The sequence below is a fragment of the Artemia sp. Qi Xiang Cuo genome, chromosome 2 (genome assembly GCF_049724085.1).
Source record: "Artemia sp. Qi Xiang Cuo chromosome 2, ASM4972408v1, whole genome shotgun sequence".
Classification (NCBI taxonomy): domain Eukaryota; kingdom Metazoa; phylum Arthropoda; class Branchiopoda; order Anostraca; family Artemiidae; genus Artemia; species Artemia sp. Qi Xiang Cuo.
This window is the reverse complement of record NC_142795.1, coordinates 83,126,209-83,139,014: the sequence shown is the minus strand read 5'-3', so window position 1 is coordinate 83,139,014 and position 12,806 is coordinate 83,126,209. Positions and strand designations below refer to the sequence as shown.

The 12,806-nt window shown below is 34.6% G+C and overlaps 1 protein-coding gene across 1 annotated transcript in view; it reads left to right on the top strand.

Moving 5' to 3' along the window:
• Nucleotides 1–12,806, top strand: part of LOC148955703 (serine protease hepsin-like) — a 138,795-nt gene that overhangs the window by 95,434 nt on the left and 30,555 nt on the right. The window contains exon 5 of the mRNA XM_089107890.1: nt 6,876–7,161. Coding sequence (XP_088964016.1) covers nt 6,876–7,161 — 286 coding nt within the window. The remainder of the gene's footprint in view (nt 1–6,875; nt 7,162–12,806) is intronic.

Below are 12,806 nucleotides of genomic sequence, written 5' to 3'. Positions count from 1 at the left end.
ACAGACAAACATAAAAAAATAAATAAATAACAGTGGGATAACATATATGATTCATAATATTTGCCCAAAATGCAATATGGGACCAGTGAAAATTATATGAGCTGCAAGTGTGCTGACATGAAAAAAACATTATAGAAGCCAAGCTACATGATGGTGAAAGGAACCCAAACAAACATAAAGAAAAATCAGTGGGAAGGCAGATGTTATTATAAGTATTACCACAAACTATAATGTGTGACCAGTTGATATTATGGGGGTTACAAGTATAATGACACGACAAGAATATAATGTAAATCAGACAACATGAAGGTGACAGAATCACAAACAAACATAAAGAAATATTAGTGGGAAGGGACATATCATCCAAACTATTGGCACAAAGTGTAATATGGTACCAGTCAAAATTATGTGAGGACAGTAAAGAATAATAGAGGAATATTTTAAGAACAGCAAGTAAATCCCTACAGAAACAATTCAATATATTATAAGAAAATAAATCTAAATCCATCACTTTAATTTTTCTGCATTTGCAGCACATAAATCAATTTCATTCTGATCATTAAACGTATCCACTCTTCCAGATTGGGTTTTATACAGGATATTACCATTAATGCACCAAACATTACGTAAGCCAAGCTTTGACTTGGCATATGAAAGAAGGTGTAAGCGTGGTTTTGTAAGCGTCTCAGAAAATAGAATCCCATATCCTTTCAAATCCTTCTTTTGTCTGAGAAGCAGTTGACGAACTCGTAGGTTGCAAAATTCAACAACTATGGGTCATGGTTTTGTAGATGGTTTGCCAATTTTTTTCGCTGATACAACATCAGACTGAATAATTGGTATGCCAGGAAATTTCCCAGCACATAGTGACAAGAATTGACTTTCAGTGTTTTCAATGGAGGTCTCCTCTTTCACCCCAAAGACAATAATTTGGTTGCTCAAAGCCTGCTGTTCAAAACGGTCATTTAATCTTGCCAGGTTGGACTGGATAGGCTGGAAAGAGCATGGATGACTCTAAATTAGCCAATGAAGATTTTTCATTATTGTACGAGTGGTGTTTTTTGAAGATTGCGGAGTAGATCGAGAAATTTTGTAGAGTTAAAAAACGATTGAAGTAGAAACGTAAGTAAAATTTCAGCCAGAGGTCATGCTAGAACATGACCTCGAAGACTCTCAGTAAGTGTTTTTGCATTTTGATAGATACCAAAGCCAAGCATGTGACCCTTAGTCCTAGCAAGAACAAACTTTTGCATGACAAGTGGGTTAGGTTTGTTTGGTATATGCTGTCTTAGTGCAGGTTTTTTCAAAAAATGAGATCATCTGCACATCAGTAGAAAAACATATCAAACAGTTCGTGGTAACGAACTGTAAGTAAGGAGCGACCCCGCTCAATAGTAACCGAACTCTAAAAACCGGAATTTTGACATCAATAGATACCTCAAAAGAATCAGACTGTTATGCTAATTTTAAATACATAAGTTTCATCAAGTTTAATCTTACCTATCAAAAGTTACGCGCCTGAGAAAATTTGGCTGATTTTCGAAAAAAGGGGGAAATACCCCCTAAAAATTATAGAGCTATAATGAAAATCACACTATCATATTCAGCGTATCAGAGAACCCTACTGTAGAGGTTTCAAGCTCCTATCTACAAAAATGTGGAATTTTCCATTTTTTGCCAGAAGAAAGATCAAGGATGTGTGTTTATTTTTTTTTTATTTTCCCCAGGGGTGAGCCTATCGACCAAGTGGTCCTAGAATATCGTGGGACAGCTCATTGGAACGGAAATTAAAATTTCTAGTGCCCTTTTTAAGTGACCCAAAATTGGAGGGCAGCTGGGCCGCCTCCCACGCTCATGTTTTTCCCAAAGTCACCCGATCAAAATTTTGAGATAGCCATTTTGTTCAGCATGGTCGAAAATATTATAACTATGTCTTAGGATGACTTAATCCCTCGAAGCCCCCAGGGGGAGGGCTGAAAGTTATGAACTTTTACCCAATGTTAACATATAGTATTGGTTATTGGGACCCGGCTCAATGGTAACCGAAACTCTAGAAAACAGTATTTTGATACAAATAGATACATCAAAAGAATCAGATTTTAATGCTGATTTCAAATATATAAGCTTAATCACGTGTAGTTCTACCCATCAAAAGTAACGCGCCTGAGAAAATTTGGCTTATTTTCGAAAAAAGAGGGAAAGACCCTCTAAAAGTTATAGAACCTCAATAAAAATCACACCATCAAATTCCGCGTACAGAAAACCCTACTGAAGAGGTTTCAAGCTCCTATCTACAAAAATGTGGAATTTTGCATTTTTTGCCAAAAGAAAGATCACGGATGCGTGTTTATTTGTTTTTTTTATTTTTTTCCAGAGGTGATCTTATAGACCCAGTGGTCCTAAAATACCGTGGGAGGGCTCAATGGATAGGAAGTTATAAGCTCTTGTGTCCTTTTTAGGTGACCAAAAAACATGAAGGGCAACTAGGCCCCCTCCCACGCTCATTATTTTCCCAAAGTCACCTGATCAAAATTTTGAGATAGCCATTTTTTTCAGCATGTTCGAAAATATTATAAGTATGTCTTTTAGGATGAATAATCCCCCGAAGTTCCCGGGAGGAGGGCTGAAAGTTATGAACTTTACCCATTGTTAACATATAGTATTGGTTATTGGGAAGTATACAGTAAATACGTTTTCAGAGGAGATTTTTCCTGGTAGTGGGGGGAGGGGGGTCGGGGGCTATGTTGGAGGATCTTTGCATGAAGGAAGTTTTCATGGGGGAAGGGACATTGCTATGAAGGGGACGCCCGACTTCCCAGCATTATTTAAAAAAAGATCAGAAATTAAATATAAAAAAAACAAGTTTTTCAACTGCAACAGCAGCAACATCAAAACCTTAAACGAACAGAAAATATTACATATATGACTGGATTCACCCCCTAGTCAATAGCTCACTCTTTAAGCCAGAGATTTTTTAGTACTTTCATCAGAGCTATTTATTCTAATTAACGGCCTTTGTGATTAAGCGGTCATTTTTAAAGAATTGGAAGACAATTCTAACTTTTGCTTAAAGAGCAAGGTATTGACTAGGGGCGAACCCCCTAATATACTTATTAAAAATATATGAATATAGAAGTTCGTTACGTAAGTTAATTCGTAAGTTATGTATATTTATTACTAATAAAAACGTTCGTAAATAAAATAAAACAAGTTTCGAGAAAGCCATTTAACCAAATAAAAGTAAAATTAATATGAAAATTTTGTTTTAATTATTCATGTGCTCTGAGCCAAGATCAAAACCTGCATTTATTCAAAAACGTTCAAAAATTAAATAAAAAAAACAAGTTTTTTTTTAACTGAAAGTAAGGAGCGACATTAAAACTTAAAACGAACAGAAATTATTGCGTATATGAAAGGGGCTGTTCCCTCCTCAATGCCTTGCTCTTTACGCTAAAGTTTGACTTTCTCATAACTCTATTTTCTTTAAACAATAAAAAATTTTTTTAAACAATCGTGTGAGGCACATTAACAAATATTACAGATTTTGATCTGAAATAATTATCCAAAGAAAATGTTTTTTTCATATTTAGGCTACTGATAAGACAAAAAATAAGAAGGCGGATTGGAGGTGAATTTATTTTTTCTAGAGTGCGGTCTTGACACCCAACGGCTCTGGTAACAAGAATGACAACATTTTCCCCAATTTTTAGGTAAACGTTGAATTTTTAAACATTACCTGAATCACTATTTTCCGAATGATTTTTTTTATGTCCTAGCTCCATTTCGCATTTAAACAAGGCTTACTATCTACCATCTGTAAAGTGTATCAAAGCATAGCAATAAGTATTAATACAAAGTGTTTTCTCAGAAGAATGGATATTTTACCCAGAGATCTTTCCGTAGGCTGGACCTAGTTATGCATATGACTTATGGACTCTGATACACTCCCTGAAGGTTGAAGTCTATACAAAACATTGTTTTAAATGGCTCTAAGGAATCCATTAGTACAAGCCTCCTGCATGCTGGGAGATTATTAAATATGAAATGACGAGCCCTAGCCTTCCTTAGATAAGGTAGGACCGTGACTGTTTAGAAAGTTGTTGTTTTTTTCTTAGGAATCAAACAGTTCGTGGTAACGAACTGTAAGTAAGGAGCGACCCGGCTCAATGGTAACCGAAACTGTAGAAAACGGAATTTTGATACCATTAGATACATCAAAAGAATCAGATTTTAATGCTGATTTCAAATAAGTCAGTTTAATCAAGTTTAGTCTTACTCATCAAAATTTAAGTGCCTGAGAAATTGTGCCTGATTTTCGAAAAAAGGGGGAAAGGCCCCCTAAAATTCATATATCCTTAATGAAAATCCCACCATCATGTTCAACGTATCAGAGAACCATACTGCGGAGGTTTCAAGCTCCTATCTACAAAAATGTGGAATTTTGCATTTTTTACCAGAAGAAAGATCACGGATGCGTGTTTATTTGTCTGTTTTTTTTTTTTTTTTTTTTTTTTTTTTTTTTTTTTTTTTTTTTCAGGGATGATCTTATCAACCCAGTCGTCCTAGAATATAGTAGGACGGCTCATTAGAATGGACATCAAAAGTTTTACTGCCGTGTTAAGGTGACCAAAAAAATGGAGGGCAACTTGGCCCCCTCCCACGCTCCTTTTTTTCCCAAAGTCACCCGATCAAAATTTTGAGATAGCCATTTTGTTCAGCATGGTCTAAAATATGATAAAAATGTCTTTTAGGATGACTTAATCCCCCGAAGTCCCCGGGGGGAGGGATGAAAGTTATGAACTTTACCCAATGTTAAAATATAGTATTGGTTATTGGGATGTATACAGACGTTTTCAGAGAGTATTCTTTGTGGTAGTGGGGGGGAGTGGGCCGGGGGTTATGTGGGAGGATCTTACCATGAAGGAAGTTTTCATGGGAGAAGAGACATTGCTATGAAGGGGGTGCCGGATTTCCCAGAATTATTTAAATAAAGATCAGTAATCATATATAAAAAAAACAAGTTTTCCAACTGAAAATAAGGAGTAAAATCAAAACTTAAAACGAACAGAAAATATTACGTGTAGGATTGGGTTCACCCCCTTGTCAATACCTCGCTCTTTAAGCCAAAGATTTTTTAGTACTTTAATAAGAGCTATTTATTCTAAATAACGGCCGTTGTGATTAAGGGGTCATTTTTATAGAATTGGACCAAAATTCAAACTTTAGCTTAAAGAGCGAGGTATTGACTAGGAGGTGAGCCCGCTAATATACGTATTCAAAATACATGAATATAGAAGTTCGTTACGTAAGTTAATTCGTAAGTTACGTATATTTATTAATAATAAAAACGTTCGTAAATAAAATTAAACAAGTTTCGAGAAAGCCATTTAACAAAATAAAAGTAAAATTAATATGCAAATTTTTTTTTAATTATTCATGTACGGGGAGCCAAAATCAAAATCTGCATTAATTCAAAAACGTTCATAAATTAAATAAAAAAAACAAGTTTTTTTTAACTGAAAATAAGGAACGACGTTAAAACTTAAAACGAACAGAAATTATTCCGTATATGAAAGGGGCTGTGACCTCCTCAACGCCTCGCTCTTTACGCTAAAGTTTGACTTTCTCACAACTCTTATTTTTTTAAAAATAAAAAACTTTAGCGTAAAGAACGAGGCGTTGAGGAAGGGACAACGCCTTTCATATAAGGAATGATTTATGTTCGTTTCAAGTTTTAACATCGTTCCTTACTTTCAGTAAAAAAAAACTTGTTTTTTTTATTTCATATCCCCCAGGAGGGAGAGGCAGATAGCACGAAAGGAGTCAATAATTGGTTGGACTTCTGTTGTTTTTTTTTTGTATTGTCATCGGAGATTCTGTCATTCACTTTAGCTTATGAGAGCAAAATTTTTTATTTTTTTTTTGTCATAATTTCATTAATCAGGGGTAAAATAAACTTAGCTTTCCTGAAAATTTCTATTTGTGGGTATTTCAGATACCCGTTAGGGTGACAGCCGCAAAATAAAATTTTTAAATTAATTTGTTGTAACATTAAAGCTCCTATTATACCTTTGCTGATATGTATAATTTGTAGCATATGTAGCCTAGTCGGGGCAAAGAAAGTGTGAGGGAAGTACAGCAGGAAAAACTCTTCGGGTTTCACTTTAGAATGGCTTTATATAGTAATTTCATCTCTTACTGGATCTAAATCAGTTTCAAACCTTGTGATTTCTTTTTCTTTTCATCAGCTTTGTTCGTTTCTGAGATGGTTTAACCATAGAAAATAGTCTTACCCTAACGGTAACGGTAACGTTAACAGTAACCCTAATGGTAAATAGTTTTCGATGTCTGACCCCAACTCTGAGACCTTTTCGTTGATTACACTTTCACCTCCTGGTAGCTTTGCAGTTTGAGGATTTTCTTCATCACTCTCGTCTTCAAGCTCGACATCCTGTGGCTGAAAAAGGTCATCATTGCCTTCGAGACAAAGAGAGAGAGGGGGGGGGGGAGAGAAAGAGAAAAGAGATTAGGGAAACTATGCTATTTTTTGTATATAGACTAGCTGACACATTTTTACACATTAGCTTATTTGCCAAAATAATGCCATATGGGTCAGCCTATTATTACAATTTCTAAAGAATAATTTTCTCATATAAATCCTTTACTCCAAAAGAAAAAAATCTTCACTCCAAAGGAAACACAAATCTTTTCGAATTCTTTGCAAAAAAAAATAAAAATAGAATCACTTTACAGAAATATACATGCACAAAATGGCTAAAAAGCAACTATTTACTTGAAAAATTTAAACCTCAGGAGTGTAACTATTTGGATATTAAATAAATCCAAAGAAAACAACTAAATAATCTGTTTTCTAGGGTGATTCTGGAGGACCTCTATACTACTCTAAAGGCAAAAAGACAACCAAATGGACTCTGATTGGTATAGTGTCTGAAGGAGAAGGTTGTGGCTGGGAAGGAAAGCTTGGCATATACACAAGAGTATCTTCATATCTTCAATGGATTAAACAAAATAGGGATGATCAGGAAGTTAAGAAAATCCCAAATTTTGTCAATGTGTTATTTGGTCAAAACAATGCTACTAGTAACTCCCCAGATAAAAAAGTGTCTGTAATTGAGGTGCCGGCTTTGACAACTTCTTCAGGTTAGTAATACTCCTTTGCATAAAGTCCCCTGTTATAAATGCCGTAAGGATCAAAAGGTCATAAGGGTCATAGGTATTCTCTATATTAGGCATCTGATTAACACAAAAATAACTAAATACTTTTGGTTGAAGTAAAGAGAAATTGAACAATGTTAATGCTTGTCATGGCTAATCCACATCACAGTCAAATCTTTCGATTAAAGATCCTTATTAATGACATGGTTGGTTTCCTGATTTTAATGTCATATTTACATTAGGGAAAGGGATTTTTTTACAAGCTTTATGGCTCCATCACAAGTGATGTTATGCCACCAGTCCTGGTAATTAGCTCACTGTTTACTTTTGAGGTATTAATCATACCTTTTCTTGAACGCCTCGAGGAAAGTACTTTTGGGATTACCTCTGCTGGCAGGCCATTCGTGTGGTGACAAACCATCAGATATAACTAGTTTTCTAGCATTCATGGGTTTACTCTATGCAAGGTAGTCCTTCTAAGCTGTACTTTGGAGCGTTTATCACAAAGACCTATCCGATATGAATTTCTATGCCTCCTCCGATAGAGGGTAATTTCTGTATTTTTCGATTCCCGACATAGCCGCCACGTCAAAACCATCCTGAATCTACTGCAGGGGTTTTGCATCAGAGTTGCTAGACATTGTTGCGAAAACTGTTGTTTTGGAGACGTTGAAGAGTAGCTATGCTGCTAATCGGAGCACCAGCAAATTGAAGACAAGCATATTTAATGATTAGTTACATCTTAGGGTGGCTCATACCTTCCAGGAGCTATGAGGAAAGTGGCAATAAATCTGTTGGAAAAGCTTTTTCAATACTATTTTGTTTCTAATTATTCTCTTCTAATATTATATGTTTGAATCTCTGGCCAGATTCCTATTACAGATAAAAAAAATTGTTTTTCCAAGTTTTCGTAATTTCTAGTTACAAAAGGTTATGCCTTAAATCTTGAATCTGATTAGTCATCACAAGTTTTGTACTTTCAAATTGAACAATCTCAACTTGAATAGCTGTAAAACTCTAAGTTGCCAGATGGATCTCATTTGCACCATTTGGGTGCTTTTTTGAGGCGTTTGCACATTAAATTTTTCAAATTGGTGCATTTTTTTTTAGGGGAGGGGGAATAAATCATTTGGTGCATTTTCACAAGAAAAAATAGTGCTTTCAGCGCATTTTTACTTTTATGGTCACGCAATTTTGAACCATAAATCTGGCAACACTGGTAGAACTAGCTCAAGTAAACTCATATGTCGTGTTGCAAGGGGGGGGGGGCTCTTTGAATCCTCACTTTTGGTTTGTACGAGAGCCAAGAAGAAGAACATTTATTACTTATATTGCTTAAGGGTTACCTTTCACTAGAGGCAGCTCTAACTGGTTCTATATTTTGTCATTTTGTCTTTCTTATAATTGTTTGGCCAAAAGAAAAAGGCTTTATCTCAAGTTACGATATCATTGCAAAATATTAAACTAAATATTAGGGAACTAGAAAATTAGAAACTCAGAGATTGGAAGATAAGAGAATTTTCTTATAAGCTTTCAGCAGTAGTTATTATTAGTTCACTGGAAATGTTCAACGAAAATTATGTGTTAAAAAGAATGAAAAACTAAAAACTTCAATGTAAATTTTATTACTATGGTCAATATTAGGTTTATTATTAGGAAATATTATAAGTTTTTTATTATAAGAATTATTATCTGAAATATGATAGGAATTATTATAGAAATTATTAGGTCAGTTATAACGGTTATTTATTAGGAAATTAAAACGCTATAAATTAGAAAATTAGGAGGTGAGGAATTAAATAATTAGGCTTATGAAATTTCAACAGTAATAGTTACTGTTGAAAATAACAAAGGTTTAAATGGAAAAGAAAGTTAAAATTTGCAACATGTAGTTGAATAACATGGATCAAAAGAGTAAAAGAGAGTTTACAGTATTATGCTTCAATGTCAAAATTCTATTGGTTGACTCTATTGGTGCTCAAATTTTATTGGTTGATTTTTGCTATGTATTTCTGCAAACCATACTATTTCTTTTTGCTAATCGATTAAAACCGATTTAACTAATGATACGGGTTAATTAATGCTGAGTAGCCAATGTAGAGTGGCAAGTAAATGCGATATCTGAAAAGATGAATTTTCAAAACATGACTGCCTCCCTTGGGAGAAATATTAACCCAGGAAAAATAACCACATTTTTTACCGAAACTGGCTATTTTGCCTACATTTTGGCGTTTGGTGGCATATGTAGCTCTTTCTCCATGAACACATGATAATCTGAAAGCCAAATTCTTTGTTTTTTTTGTCATAGGCAGCGCAATAGAATTTTGACATTGAAGCATAATACTGTAAACTCTCTTTTACTCTTTTGATCCATGTTTTGCTCCGAAACTTTCAAACCGTTTTATTGATATTGCAGGTCACTATTTTTGAATTTTTCTATATTCAAGCATGATGTATTTTACGTATTCACAAAAATAAAGACCCCCCTGGAAAATACCCCCCCGGAAAATACCTCCCGCTACTCAGCATTAATTAACCCGTATCATTAGTTAAATCGGTTTTAATCGATTAGCAAAAAGAAATAGTATGGTTTGCAGAAATACATAGCAAAAATCAACCAATAAAATTTAAGCACCAATAGAGTCAACCAATAGAATTTTGACATTGAAGCATAATACTGTAAACTGTCTTTTACTCTTTTGATCTATGTTTTGCTCCAAGACTTTCAAACCGTTTTATTGATATTTCAGGTCAGTATTTTTGAATTTTTCTATATTCAAGCATGATGTATTTTACGTATTCACAAAAATAAAGACCCCCCCCCCCTGGAAAATACCCCCCGGAAAATACCTCCCGCTACGGAAAATACCCCCCGCGGAGAATACCCCCCCCCCCCGGAAAATAACTCCCCCGGTAAATACCCCCCATAAAAAAAACCCTGTGGAAAATAAGACTTTCCAGATATGAGAATTTTACTTGAGTTTTATTTTTTTAATTTCACTAGGGGGAAGGGATTTTAGAACTTGTGTGTTATGCGCAACTCACTCAAGTTTACGCTGTGTAAAATTTGAAAACAGACCAGTTTTTTCGTTAGTTTCTTCGTTCCTTTATAAATGAATTTGGGCTATAGATTTGCACATTAGGGGGGGGCGTAAAGTATAGCGGGTCTGCATGCAAAATGTGTTTAGTACAATTATTCTGCATATTAGATAGATAGATATATAAGTGTATTTTAGAGCCAAATATACGGCCATGGACACAGTAAAGTAACATAAATGAAATGCACAAATAACAATAACTTTTATGAGCGATCATCATAAAACACTTAAATGAAACACTACATTAATCTAATATTAGTATCTAATACTTAGAAAAATGGTCATTGAAAAAAAAAACACTTAACACTTGGAAAAAAAACAAATGAAAAATTACATTTACTTTATGCTGGGATTCTTTTTTTTTTAGTTAACAAAATTTCCAGATACCTCGCTATTCTTCTGTAATTTTTTAGTGGCTATATACCTAGAAAGAATTATTTTCTGACTTCAAACTGTCCAAATACTTTACCCCCCCCCCCTCGATAAATACCCCCCCCCCCCCCAGTGGAAAATAAGGTTTTCCAAATTTGAGAACTATCTTCGAGTTTTATTTTTTTAATTTCCGTAGAAGAAATGAGTTTTGTTACTTGTGTATTATGGGATACTCACTCAAGTTTAAGCTGTGTAAAATTCGAGAACAGAACCGGTGTCTTCGTTAGTATTTTTCAGCTTAGCGCAATACAAGACAAAGACAAGTGACAGCATATATGGGAAAGATATAATTTGGGCTATGTATTTGCACATAGGGGGGGGGGGATAAAGTATTTGGATAGTATGAAGTCAGAAAACAATTCCTTCTAGGTATATGGCCACTAAAAAATTACAGAAGAATAGCGAGGTATCAGGAAATTTTGTTAACTAAAAAACAAAATTAAAAAAAAAATCCCAGTATAAAGTAAATGTGATGTTTCATTTAAGTGTTTTTTTCCAAGTATTTTTAATTTTTTTTTCAATGACCGTTTTTCCAAGGATTAAATCCCATTATTAAGTTAATGTAGCGTTTCATTTAGTGTTTTATGATTATTGCTGATCAAAGTTTATGTTATTTGTGCCTTTCCTTTATCTTATTTAACTGTGTTCATGGCCGTATATTTGGTTTTAAAATACACTTATTTGTCTACCTATCTAATATGCAGAATAATTGTACCAAACACATTTTGCATGCAGACCCGCTATCCTTTACCCCTCCCCCTAATGTGTAAATCTGTAGCCTAAATTTATTTCTAAAGTACCGACGAAACTAACGAAAAAATCGATGCGTTCTCAAATTTTACACAGCGTGAGTGGCGCATAATACACAAGTACCAAAATTCCTTCCCCCTGCGGAAATAAAAAAAAACTGAAATAAAATTATCAAATTTGGAAAGCCTTATTTTCCACGGGGGGGGGTATTTTACGGGGGGGGGTGTATTTTTCGGGGGTCTTTCCGCGGGGGGAGGGTATTTTTTAGTGAGGGAGGGGGTATTTTCCGGAGGGTATTTTCCAGGGGGTATTCTCCACGGGGGGGGGGGGGTATTTTCCAAGGGGGGATAGTCACCGGGGGGCTAAGGTAGGCTACCAAGGTTTTTATAGAAAGCGTTGTCGTTGAAACTTCAGAAAGGGCTCAAAACCCCTATACCTTCCCAAGGCCAGAACATAATTTGCACTTTACTGAATAAAATACAAATAAATGTGCATTGTCAGTTTAATATACATATACTGATATTTTGCAATCAAAATGTTGATATTATTTGATTTATTAAAGTTATAAAAATAAAAAAAAAATGTATTTTTTCAGTAAAGTACAAATTATGTTCTGGCCTTGGGAAGGCATAGGGGTTTTGAGCCCAACTCATGTTAATTTCTGCTCGTTTTGAGTTTGACTCGGATATTTATTGTAATTTCTGTTCGTTTTGGGTTTCATTTATTTATCGATGCTGATTTGTGGTAGGCGCATAATACACAAGTACCAAAATTCCTTCCCCCTACGGAAGTTAAAAAAATAAAACTGAAATAAAATTCTCAAATTTGGAAAGCCTTATTTTCCACGCAAAAAGAACTAAAATTTATACTTGCTAAAAAACAATCTTTTTAATTTCTCTCTTAAATGAAGAAATATCACTATTGTTTTTTATACTCTGAACTAGATGATTCCAACTTCTAATACCCCTATGAAACACAGAAAACATTGATCGGGTCGTAACAATCAATGGAGTATTAATCTCTCCAGAAGGTCAAGTGTCGTTATCGTGGATCGTGGATCTCAAATTAAATAAACTGTCAAAACATGAAAGATTTGTACCATTTAGTTATTTAAAAATAAACAAAAGTGTAAATGACTCTTGTGATCCAGAAGCTGGAAGTATCCATATTTACTCGTAGACGTTCCGTATCGAATCCCAGGAATGTAGGCCAATCAACAATCGAACAGTGTTATTTTGAAGAACTCGTACAGGCCGGACAATGGAAGTAAATGTACCAAGCCAGACGCTACTACAATACAATATATACGGATGGACAAGGCGAAAATAAAGGAGGCGTAGGACATATGCA